At 49.1% G+C, this 12310-nt stretch overlaps 1 protein-coding gene across 1 annotated transcript in view; it reads left to right on the plus strand.

Moving 5' to 3' along the window:
• The first annotated feature begins 10065 nt into the window (after positions 1–10065).
• SDC1 (syndecan 1) overlaps positions 10066–12310 on the plus strand; it is a 34698-nt gene continuing 32453 nt past the window's right edge. Inside the window, exon 1 of the mRNA XM_030555365.1 lies at positions 10066–10263. Coding sequence (XP_030411225.1) covers positions 10207–10263 — 57 coding nt within the window. The 5' untranslated portion in view covers positions 10066–10206. The remainder of the gene's footprint in view (positions 10264–12310) is intronic.

Consider the following 12310-nt stretch of genomic DNA (forward strand, 5'->3'; position numbering starts at 1 on the left):
CTGAAAGCACCTGGCATTGGCCACTGTCAGAAGACGGGATAATGAGCTAGATGAACCATTGGTCTGACCCAGTATGGCTGTTCTTATCTTCTTTATCACTAGTCTGTGTATCTCTGTACATATGTGATTTTCAGTGTTCATCCAGAAACTTCCTCCGCGCTGAAGGTCTCATCAGCAGGACTCAGACAAAGTCAATGGATACCTCTGAATTATCTTCCTCAGAAAGAAGATACAGAATTGACACTGTCAGGATTTGAACTCATAGAACTTAAGGAGCTTAGTTAAGCTACAGCTGAGGCGTAGATCAGTTCACTGTGTGTAAACTGAGAAGGCTCTTGTGGGGTTTTGCAAGACATCTCTGCTTTGAATAAGAACAAAATTTTCACCATTTTCCACCAGGAAAAAAGGAACAATATTCCACCCTAGAGCTAACTACACATTCAAACCCAGGGGAAAAAACCAAACAAACCTGTTTTGCACTCCCAGGAAGTGAAAGACAAGCAAGAGACAGATGGAATTGCTCAAAGAAGTCATGACTCAGCAAAGAGGGCTGGACAAAACAAGCCAAGGCAGGTATCACTATGGATAGGTCTATACTCCCAGCACAGGTAGACAGAGTCACACCAGCTGGCCTTGAGATAGTGTGCTAAAAATAGCTGTGTGGCCATTGCAGCTCTGGCAGAGACTCAAGCTAGAGATGCAAGCTCTAGCCTCCATGGCCTCCATAGGCTTGAGCAGTTAGCCCGAGTCTCCACTGAAGCCATAATGTCCACCCAGCAATTTTTAGCTCAGTAGCTCAAGCCTTGCTAGTGTGAGTCTGTCTACCCAGGCTGGGAGGCTTTCTCCAGCTGCATCATAGACATACCCCATGAAACCATAGTGGGTGGTTTCAGGTGATCTTACCCTAAATTGTGGTCTGCTGTTGAATAAGTCAGAACTAGTTATTATTGACATTACTGCACAATACACAAAAGGACCTCATTGTGCATCATTGCACAAGAGTACATTGTTGATTAACTGAATGAGAGCTTCCAAGGTATTACAAAATGCAGAGAGTTCTTAATAGTCTGTCTGGCAACCCGATCCTTAGCACATAGCTACAAGAGAGCCTTGAGAACTGTGATAGCTGCAGCCTCCTAAGAACCAGCTCCAGAACTACTTTTTAACATCCACTTTACTAGGAAGACCATAGCAGAAAGTAACTACAGATCTTTTCCAGCTGGATAATGCAATCTAACTTCTAGTGATTGGCAACTTCTCAAGATTCATTGATAAAGATTAGTTGCTGACCACTGCATCAAAGGAGTCATTGATAAGATGAAATCCTGGTTTAATCACTATGGAATCCCACTACAAGTCTTCTCTGATAACATTTCTCAGTTTTCATCAGTGAATTTTAGAAAGTTTGCAAATACCTACAATTTCACCCATGTTGCATCCAGTCCCTGGTTTCCATGGAGCAATGGGGAAGCAGAATGCACAATATAATCAGTGACACAACTTTTTACAAAATCCACAGCTCATTATCTGGTCCTGCTAGCATCTAGTCAACTTCTCTGACCAATGAATTCCACATGGCTGAGTAGCTGGTGGGTAGAAAGTTATGTCTGTGTGTCCCCTTCAATGTTAGACTCTCATTCGCCTGACTTCTTGAAACAACAGAGGAACTAAGAAAAATATTAAAGCCATCTTACGAGAAATTTTGACAGACCCCCACAGAATTAAACTATAGCTGAATTGATAGACACATTAAAGTCTATCAGTCTTACCTTGCTCGAGTGCCTGAGGTATCATCCATCAAAACCTGGCTGTTTTACCAGCTGAAGCATTCAGATGTCTTCCTATGATCAATGCCTCACCAACTCATGTACAGCAACCCACATGTCCTCCAGACTCCATCTGCAAGAGGACATACTCAGCTGAAGAAAGACAGCCCTCCCTGTTTCTAAAAGATATCAGACCTTGAGAAATCAAATAATTCAGTTTAGCAGCTGAGATCCAGATCCATAAAAGGACAGGTGCCTAAGTCCAAAATTTAGGCACCACTGAGTTCCTCAAAACTCCTGCTCAGCTGCTGCATAACCCTGTAGGCGCCTGTTCTCTCTTGACATCTAAAGTTTTACTCTAAAACTAGGTGCTTCAGTTTCTGCCTCTGGGCATGCACACTTCTGCCTCACTCCAAGTATGGGGATGCCCATCTCACACCTAAGTCCAAGCAGGATCCTCAAACTGGTGCAGAGAGTCATTCTCCTGTGGGGCCTGATCCAGTAGGTGTGTTCAGAGCATGCCTACCAGATCAAGGCCCATTGGAAATCCAGCTGCTGGAGAAGCCGCCTCCCTTATAGTTTGTAGACCAGCAATAAACCAGGATGTAGGAGACCAAGGTTCAATTCTCTCTTCTACTTAATGGGGACAAAAGATGTGCACAGGGGTTTTCTAGCTCTCAAGACGGTCCCCTGATCACTGAGCTATGGGATAGTTCGATGTATGTGTGTGAAAAGGCTGGAGAGGAGGTCTCTCAGTCACTCCTGTTGAAGCTGTTCCACTTTAGATAAATAATTAAACAGTCAGTGGGCTGGAGATAGAGTGAGCATGATTCTACAATCTGATGGTTAGAGCACCCACATAGGCAACCCAGGGTCCAGTGGCTCACCTCCAATCACTATTTAATTATTTATTGAAAATGGAACAACCTCAACAGGAAAGACAGAGCCCCACACCAGAATACCCCAGAGCCGAGGCATGCTCCTGGGAGGGGAGAGATCTCACTTCAAATATTTTCTCCCATCAGGCAGATGGAGAGTTGAACCCCTGTTTCCCACCTGCTGCTTGAGTGTTGGGCTAAGTTATATATATATAACTTCCTCCTTCATTAGTTGCAGAAAACATCTTGCACACTTGATACCAGGAGAGACTTCATGGCTGTTGATCCCAAGCAGAGGGAGGTGCCTATGTCCAACCCAGACATAGGTGCCTAATACTATAGGGGGATTCGGGCTTAGGACACACTCTCACATCAGTATCTCCCATTGACCAGCTCTGGGGGCTCCCCACTAGTATGCTGGTTTTGGTGGATCCGACTCTAAGGCTATCATCTCGCCTCACTCACTGTACACGGAGCATGGGTGCCTAACTCAGGCTTTGTGGAGCCCAACAGTTTTATAGGCATCCAAGTCCCTTTGCGCATCTGTGCCCCAGTGTTTTACTGAGATAGAATAGTCCCCTGAGATGATACCAAAGGTTTGGTCAGGCTCCTTCCTAGGCTTGTTTGTTTATATTTTGTGTTGATGGTTAATGACTGGTTGGATTAGTGATTTATTGCTGTTGACTTCAAAAGGGAGGATGTGGTTTTTGTGGCTGCCCCAAGCCACAAGAGAGGCAGCTAGGGGGCCCGAAAAGAAGAAGTATATAAACTCAAGGCTAGCAAAAAACAAAGTTTGCTCAGCGATAAACCCTCACCCCGATCTCCTGAGTCTCTTTATTCAACAGCTGCTACCCACACCAGTCCCAGCCCTCTCTCACTCCATCCTACCCCACCCCCACGACTCAGCCCACCCAAACTCTGTGTCCTAGGAGACCACCTTCGAGCACACCATCTTGTGGCCCATTAGGTTCGCTGCCTTCAGCTCCCTCGGGGTTCTTTCAATCAATTACTCAGACCTGAGCACTTCAAACAGATACCCCCGTTCGTGGGGGTCTGATGTATTAACTCTGACAGAGTACAAACACCTCTTCTTTAGCCCCTCAAGTCCCAGCCCTTCTGGCAGGGCCCCCATGGGGAACGATTGTAAAAGACAGGAGGAGGGTCAGTACCCAGAGCAAGGCAAGGGGCAAGCATAGCAAAGTGTGCGGGGAAGTCAGTCCCTGAGTGAGGCAGGGGCTGGGGCAAGCACAGTGGGGTGGGGTGGGGGGGATGGGTCTTCAGAGTGGGCAGGGGCCAGGGACAAGCACAGCAGGGCAGGGTGTGGGGGGGGATGGGTCCTGGGAACAAGGCAGGGGCCGGGGGGCAAGCACAGAGAAGTGGGGGAGCGGAGGCATACAGGATCTCCCCCTCCCCCCCCCGCACCAGGGCAGTGTGGAGCTGGTACCTACCTCTCTCCACTGGAGCCTGGTCCTTGGGAGCCAGTTCTTTCTCTCTTCAGCTGAGCTGCGGCTCCTGCAGGCAGCAGAAGCTGCTCTTCCCTCCCTCATGCTGGGGAGGCTGATTGCGGTTACCCCTGTGACCAGACATTGCCAGGTCTACTTTTCAACCAAACTTTCCAGTCGAAACCTGGACAACTGGCTACAGGGGCACCAGAATGCAGGACAGGGGCCAACGGGTGGTGGTCCCTTAATTTCCCCCTGCCTTAAGGGTGAGCAACAGGGGGAGGCAGCGGAGAGGAGCAAGTGGTGGGGAGGGCCTTGGAGGGAGCAGCAGAGTGAGGGCGGGGGCCTCAGAGGGGGAGGGGCAGAGCAGGGGTGGGGCCATGGTCCAGGCACTGATTCCCCCATTCTAGGAAACTTCTGGCATTCCTGCCTGGCAACCTTTCGAGTATGGGCCTGGCATGATGGCACCATTGGCAACCCAGTACCACCTTCTGGGGTATGTATAAGGGTTCAGGTAGGTTTTATCTCCAACATTCAGGTGTCCCCAGCCCAGCCTAGCCCTCCTCCTAGAGCTGAGTTGTAATTCAGGACAGCTAAGAGCTGTGGCAGATTAACACATGGGCCCATGGGCCCCAGCCAAGTTGAGGACCCTGGCAGGAGCACCAGAACCAGGAGCACCAGAAGTGGGAGGGCCCACCAGTGCCAGAACTGTGGGACCACCCGTGCTCCTCCTCTTCCCACTGAGCCCTGCCCCTGCTCTTCTCCCTGAGTCCCCGCCCCTTGGCCAGGTGGGAAATTGGAGCCAGGCCATAGTAGGAACTGCCCAGGGACCTCAGGCTGCTGTGGAGAGCCTTTTACTCTCCACTTGCACTGGGCAGAGGGCCGGGGTGTCCGAGAGCAGCCCTAGACCTGGGTCCCCACCATCCCAGGCCATGCTGCCCAGAGCACGCGGAGGGTCCAGAGCTCCCCACAGCAGCCCTGGGTGACTCTGACAATGGACCGACTCCAGCTTCCAGTCTGGCCAGGGAGTGGGGCCTCAGGGGGCAGAGGAGGAGCAGGGGTCGGGCCCATGGCAAGGGGGAGCTAAGGTCCACCCTCAGCCTCCCCAGCCTGGGAAGAGGCTGGTGCGCTAGTAGGAGCTGTGCTTCATGGTGCGGAGATTATCGCTGCCACGAAGCACAGCCCCTGCCACAACCGCTCCATGTCTGCCCAAGGCTACTATGCCCATGTAGGGTTGCCAACTCTCCCGGATTGGCCAGAAGTCTCCCAGAATCAGCCTCAATCTGCTGGTTGCTATTGAAACCAATCCAGGAGATTTAATAGGCCAAAAGTCCTGTCGGCAGCAAAGTTGGGTTAAGGCAGGCTCCCTACTTGCCCCAGCTCCGTGCAGCTCCCAGAAGCAGCTGGCAAGTCCGGTTCCTAGGTGCAGGGGCAGTCAGGGGGTCTCTGCGTGACCCAGGAACCATGGCCAATGGGAGCTGTGGGATGGTGCCAGTGGTGGAGCCTTGGAGAAGGGGAGAGGCAGCAGTGGGGCCTCGAGAAAGGGGCGGGGAAAGGGCAGGGCATTGGAGAAGGGGGAAGAGTGTTCAGTTTTGTGCAATTAGAAAGTTTGCAAACCTACCCGACTCTCCACTGTGCTCCAGGTCTTCAATCCCATCCCCAACGTACTTCGGGCCATCCACCCTGACTCCCCACCGTGCTCCAAGCCACCCAACCCAACCCCCCCCCCCCAACTCCTCACTGTGCTCCAGGCCACCTAAAGCTTCCCCCTTGCCGCCATGCTCCAGTTCCACCCAGGTAGTTGGTGGCCATCTTTTTAGGGCAGCCTCATTTCCACATATGGAGGATGTAGGGAAATAGTGGTCATCTGGCCTGGCTTCAGCTTCATTGTTGCCAGTCTGACTAAGGGGAATACAACAGATTGAAGCCAGGAATAGGAAGGGCATGTGAAAATTTGTTTTGTTTTTTAAAGAAACAAACATTTTGCAAGACTTGCAACAAAATTGTATAAATGTAGGGTTGGAAGGGACCTTGATATGTCGTCTAGTCCAGTCTTCTGCACTGAGGCAGGACTAAATATTATCTAGCCAGGCCATCCCTGGCACGTGTTTGCCTAACCTGTTCATAAAAGCCTCCAATAATGGAGATTCTACAACTTCCTGAGGCAATTTATTCCAGTGCTTAACCGCCCTGACAGGAAGTTTGTCCTAATGTCCAGCCTACACCTGCCTTGCTGCAGTGGAAGCCCACTGCTTCTTGTCCTGGCCTCAGTAGTTAAGGGAAACAATTTATCACCCTCCTCTTTATAAAAAACCTCTTACGTACTTCAAGACTATTATCATGTCCCCGCTTCAGTCTTCTCTTCTCCAGATTAAACAAACCCAATCCAATCTTCCCTCATAGGTCATGTTTTCTAGACCTTTAATCATTTTCGTTGCTCTCTGGACTTTCTACAATTTGTCCACATCTTTCCCAAAGTGTAGTGCCCAAAACCAGGGACGCTACTCCAGTTGAGCCCTTATCAGCGCTGAGTAGAATGGAAGAATTACTTCTCCTGTCTTGCTTACAACTCTCCTGCTAATACATCCCAGATGTTTGCTTCTTTTGCAATAGTATTCCATTGTTGACTCACATTTAGTTTGTGATCCACTATAACCCTCAAATTCTTTTCTGCAATACTTCTTCCTAGGCAGTTGTTTCCCTTTTTGTATTTGTGCAATTGATTATTCCTTCCAAAGTGTACTACTTTGCATCTGTCTTATTGACTTTCATCCTATTTATTTCAGACCATTTCTCCAGTTTGTCAAGACCATTTTGAATTCTAATCCTGTCCTCTGAAGTGCTCACAAGCCCTCCAAGCTTGGTATTGTCTACAAAGTTTAAGTGTACTCTCTATGCTGTATTCAAATCATTTATGAAGATACTGAACAGAACCAAAAAAAGGAAAGATCCCGGGGGGGGCTCCCACTTGATATGCCCTTCCAGCAGGGTTGTGAACCACTGATAAATACTGTCTGAGTATACTTTTCCAACCAGTTTTGCACCCACTTTGTAGTAGGTTTGACTAAGCTATTTTTCTCTAGTTTCCTTATGAAAAGGTCACATGAAACCTTCAGTTATGGCAACTCTGAAATATACTCATGGGTCTATTAAGCTTTTGGATGACAGTTCTGGAAGCAGATTCTTTTTCTGTAGCAGGATACTTTTAAGAATGGACCTATTGGGTCAGACCACTGGTCTGTCTAGCCAAGTATTCAGTCTTCCAACAGTGACCAATGTCAGATGCTTCAGAGGGAATGAACAGAATAGGGCAAATTATCAAATGATCCATCCTCTGTCATCCAATCCCAGCTTCTGACAGTCAGATGTTTAGGGACACCCAGTGCATGCAGTCGTGTCCCTGTCGTATGTAATGGCCATTGATGGATCTATCCTCTATGAATTTATCCAGTTCTTTTTTGAACCCAGTTATACTGTTGGCCGTCATAACATCCTCTAGAAGCAAATACTTCTTTATATTGTTTTAAACTTGCTGCCTATTAATTTCATTCGGTGACCCTTAGTCTGTGTGTTATTTGTTAATTCCTTGCTGAAAATCACCTCAGAGCTGTTGTGGGCATGGGCGGCGGGTGAACCTGGGGCTCAGGGAGACTAGCCCCCAGCCTGGCCCACCCCTTCTGCCTGAGGCCTTGCTCCACCCCCTTCTCCTGCTGAAGCCCAGAGCTCCCCCATGTGGCCCCCAGCCCCAGAATGCCAGGCAGGTGGGTGGCATAGCCCCCCAACTCCAGAGTGCCAGGCGGGCAGTGCAGCCTCCATCCCCAGAGCACCGTGTGGGCGGGTGGCATGGTCCCTAGCCCCAGAACGCCAGCTCCCGCCGTCCAGAGTCCTTGACTGCAGGTCAGCCCCCCCTATCCCAAGCCCAGGGCCCCAGCAACAGGGGAAGAGCTGCAGAGTGCCATGGGAAGCAGGAGGGAGTCTGGAGGCAGAACGTGGGCAGGGCAATGCAGGCCTCCCCCAGCCTTTGATACCTCCCCAGGGCTGCAAGGGTAATTTCTCCAGCCAGGGATCACCAGATCACAGCAATATTTACTCCACATCCTCTTTTCCTGGCTACCCTTCCTACACACCTCCTATGCTGGGGACTGTGGATGTCAAGGATGAGTAATTCCCGTCCTCAGTGCTATTGCCCTACCATCTCATTTAGCATCACTTTACCTTACTGTAAAATGTGGCTGTTGTGGGACCAAATTACCCTCCTTGAAATCAGTGAGTGTTTTGTTAACTTCAGTGATAGCAGAAAATGCTCCCCCCACACTTGTAAATTCCTTTAAGATTCTCAGTTGAGGGTTAAAAGCATTCTGTAAAGAGATACCATCATAGCACAGAAGTAGATTTTGGAAAAAACAAGCTTTTACAAGAGCATAATCCAGTAGAAATATTTTCATGATTTTTTTAAATCAATTGGGAAATTGGCTTTTTGAAAACATAAACATTCCCTTGCTACGTTTATGACTAAACTCCCCAACACCGTGCAGTAAACCTGACAGAGAAATTGACTGGAAACAAACTGAAACTGACTAAGGCTCCAGTCCTGCAATCACATATAGTGAGATTAAGCATGTGAAGGAATGTTTGCTGGAACCAAACCTACTTTATTTTAACTCCCCAAGCTCAGAAAAGTGAAATAAAATAAAAAAATACAAACAGTTAAATAAGTGACAAAATAAATTTGATTTAAAAGTTAATATTTAATAATGTACAGTTCTCTTCTTACACAGACCAGATACTTTTTAAATACAGTTTTTGACCTGGCATTTTTGTCACTAATCTAGTATGATTTTATTATTTAAGCACAATTTTAAAATTTATTAAAAACACAAAGTGCAGCCGCACAATTTAAAATAAATCAAACTGATGAGACTGCCTAATGGAAAGATGGTAAGAGAAGACTGTCCTGGGCAAACAGTGAAAGGCGACAGGCAGCCCTCTGAAAAGCACTGTATAAAAACCATGATTTAATGAAGAGTTCTGTGTGAGCTGGAAAGCTTGTCTCTCTCACCAGCAAAAGTTGGTCCAATAAAAGAGATTACTTCACCCACTGTCTCACGAGTAAAAACAATGCAGTAGGGGCTGTCAGTTTTTGCAGGAGAAAAGAAAATGATTACAGTTCAGCTGGTTTGTAATATCATTTGATCACATGATGTGGGAGCGACCATATATAATGACTGTTCACAATTAGATCTAAGGGGGGGGGGAGGGAATTGCGGCTAAAATAAATAATGAAATTAAAACATCACATGGTAAAAGGCTGATTAAATTCACTTCCAAGTTATTAAACAGGAAATGCAAGATTCAAAATGCACATTTTGAGGGGGGCAGAAGGAGATAATATTTTATTAGACCAGCTTCTGTTGGTGAGAAACACGAGCTTTTGAGCCACTCAGGGCTTTCGCAGGTAGTTTCCCTCCATCTCTTGCATTAGTGTGTTGTTTCAGGCTTTGCTTCGCTATTGCTACCGTGTGTCAGTTTTGTAAAAATATTCACTAGTGTAGCATTTAAAAAGAAAAGGGAAAAATGGGGGAGGGGCAGGGAGGAGAGGCTGGAGCGTGCTGAGATTTTCCAGACTAGGTCTGGGAAACTGGGTGTGTTTGTTTTTTTATCTAGAGAATGAAACGTTTGGGGGAGAAATTATTGTTATGCAAAGTAAAGCTGAGAATGAAATAACAGGCTAACTGGGAGAACAATGCAAACGCCGATTGCCCGCAGCTAAAAGGACGTGTGAAATCAGAGGGTTGAGCAAGATCTTGCGTAGGTGATGCAGGTAATGATGAGGCAGTGATTTCGTTAGGAAACAGCCCTTGAGGAAGCGCTATTAAGCGCTGATTGCTTAAAGGTGGCGGAGCAGGGGGCGGGGCGTGGCAGGAGAGGGCGGTGCTCGCCCTGAGAGCAGTGCCTGGAGGGGGCGGGGCTCCGGAAGAGGGCGGTGAATGGGGATAGGTGAAGGTTGATACATTGGCCGTATTAGAAGCCGGAGCTGGGCTAGGTCGGCTCCTTGCAGCTGCGGGCGGCTGAGCGAGCACGTGAAGCGGAGAACCCGGGAGCGCCCGCCAAGGAAGGAGGATGATAAACGTGTCAGCGGTGTGGTTGTTGGCGCTCTTCTTGCAGGCAGCGTGCTCGGTGAGTCCGGGGGCTGCCCTGGGGGGAGGGGGCCATGTGTTGTGCCGGGGGGAAGGGAAGGGAAGGGATGGGATGTGCAGAAGAGGAACAGGAGCTGGACAATCCCCCTCCCCCCCGCCAGCTCCTCCGGGGAGGATCAGCCCTTTTGTACCCTCCAAAGTCTCCCTGGGCCAGAGCCAGGCGCAGCCTCGGCGCTCGGTTCCCCCATGGGGGAGCAGAGGCTGTGAGCCGGGCGGGCTCTTGGTGCTCCAGGCCCCTGGAAACGGGCTGGGGCGGGGGGCTGGTTGCTTCGTTTCACCCCCTGCATTCAATTACCCAAAGCGGCTCCATATGTTGCGAGGCTCCCGGTCCCGCGCTGGCAGGAAGCGCTCTCCGGCTGCCTTGGCAGGAGCTGCTGAGTCTGGCGCAGCTGCCTCCTTTCAACAGGTTATTAGAGCCGAGCCGCACCCTCCCCTGCCCCTAAGGGCTGGCTGACACCCAGGGCTTCCAGCGCCTGCTGCAGCCCGCCCCGGCGGGCTTCGTTCAGAGCAGCCCCAGCATCCGCGGCGCTCCCCGGCTCCTGCCCCTCCTCTGGCTGGCCGGATATTCGCTCTTGCCTTTGTGCCGCTTGTCCGCGCGGTGTTTGCTTTCCGCGACGGTGACAGGCTCCCGCTGGTCCCGAGCTGGCGAAGATGCCAGCTGAGCGCCAAGCCATGCGCTCTCCTCCGCCGGGCGTGGAGCTCTGCCGCCAGCTGAGAGGTGGCGGCTGCAGGCTCCCCACGCGAGGAGAGACCTTTTAAAAAGACCCCTCATGCAGCCGCCTGGTTACAAATCAAACTCGGAGGCGAGACTTGCTTGGCAGAGGCGGGGACGGCTTCAATCAAACGCCATGTCCCTCTTCAGGAGGAGGGGGGGGGGTCCGCTCCCTGCTCCCAGCTCCCAGCTCCCATGGACTGGGCTAAGCTATAACCTAGTTTAGATCCTTGCTCTGAAATGGCCACTTAAAGCTAGCGTGCAGGTGGGAAAACTTTCAAGAGTGCTCCCAAATCAAGTTCTTTTACCGCGTACTGGTGCTCATGCGGGGGCGCTAAAACAGAAAATCATGTGGTTGTAGTTTGTTCCCATGCCTAGACCGTCGTTCATATTAATTTTAAATAAAATACTTAGTGGCTAACGTGACTATTTAAAAAAAACGTTTCCTAATCACACTGCTTCAGTCAATGTCCTAGTTAATAGTAAACTCTCTTGTCTTTCCCTGCTGCCTGCCATGTTCCTTGCTTGCTTCAGCTTCTGCAGAAAGCATAAACCTGGTTTCTTCTATAGTGAGTGTAGCGTTTATTCCATGGAGTTGATAGTGCTAATCTCTATATAGATCATCATCAATTTAGCAGGGCAGGAGTATGTGCCTTCCCAATGGTGGATTAAGATGTTTTAACTAGGCTCTCTGTAAATCAACATTCTCCTTACTGTCCCAGTCAAAGCTTTATTTGGGGGGTCGAAGATTTTTTTTTAAATCTCCTCCCCTCCCCCAAAAAACTCACTGCAGCCTTAAAGAGATTATTTTCGACGTGGGCTTCAAATTTGAGTGGATTGGAGTAACCACTTAGGTTCTCCCTCAGATGGCTACCCATTGTAGCCACCAGATGTCAGCACTGAATAGCAAATTCACTTCAGTGCTGTTCAATCTCTAGTTGGCAAAGTAGTCTGCAGAGCATTTCAAAAAGTTTTGTGCCTATGATGATGGCATAAGCCATTCCATAGTAGACTCTGTTGGTCTAACTTTAATAAAAGCAGTCAATACTTTTCCATTTCATTCAACACTCACTAATCCATAAAACCTACCTCTCAGGCATGTGTACCCGCTTCATAAGTCACTTGGGGTGACACAGTGAGTTAGTGGCAGAGACAGGACTAGAATTAAGCAATACCCGGCTCCCAGACGCATGCTTAGTCAATTATGCCTTGTATGAGTTCTGTGTGAAAAAGCACTGTTTACTGAGCATGACCAAGCCTATGGAGTGCCCACTTTCTCCCAGCCTATAAACACACACTATCTGAATCTGCACTG

This window comes from Gopherus evgoodei, chromosome 3 (assembly GCF_007399415.2).
Source record: "Gopherus evgoodei ecotype Sinaloan lineage chromosome 3, rGopEvg1_v1.p, whole genome shotgun sequence".
Classification (NCBI taxonomy): Eukaryota; Metazoa; Chordata; order Testudines; family Testudinidae; genus Gopherus; species Gopherus evgoodei.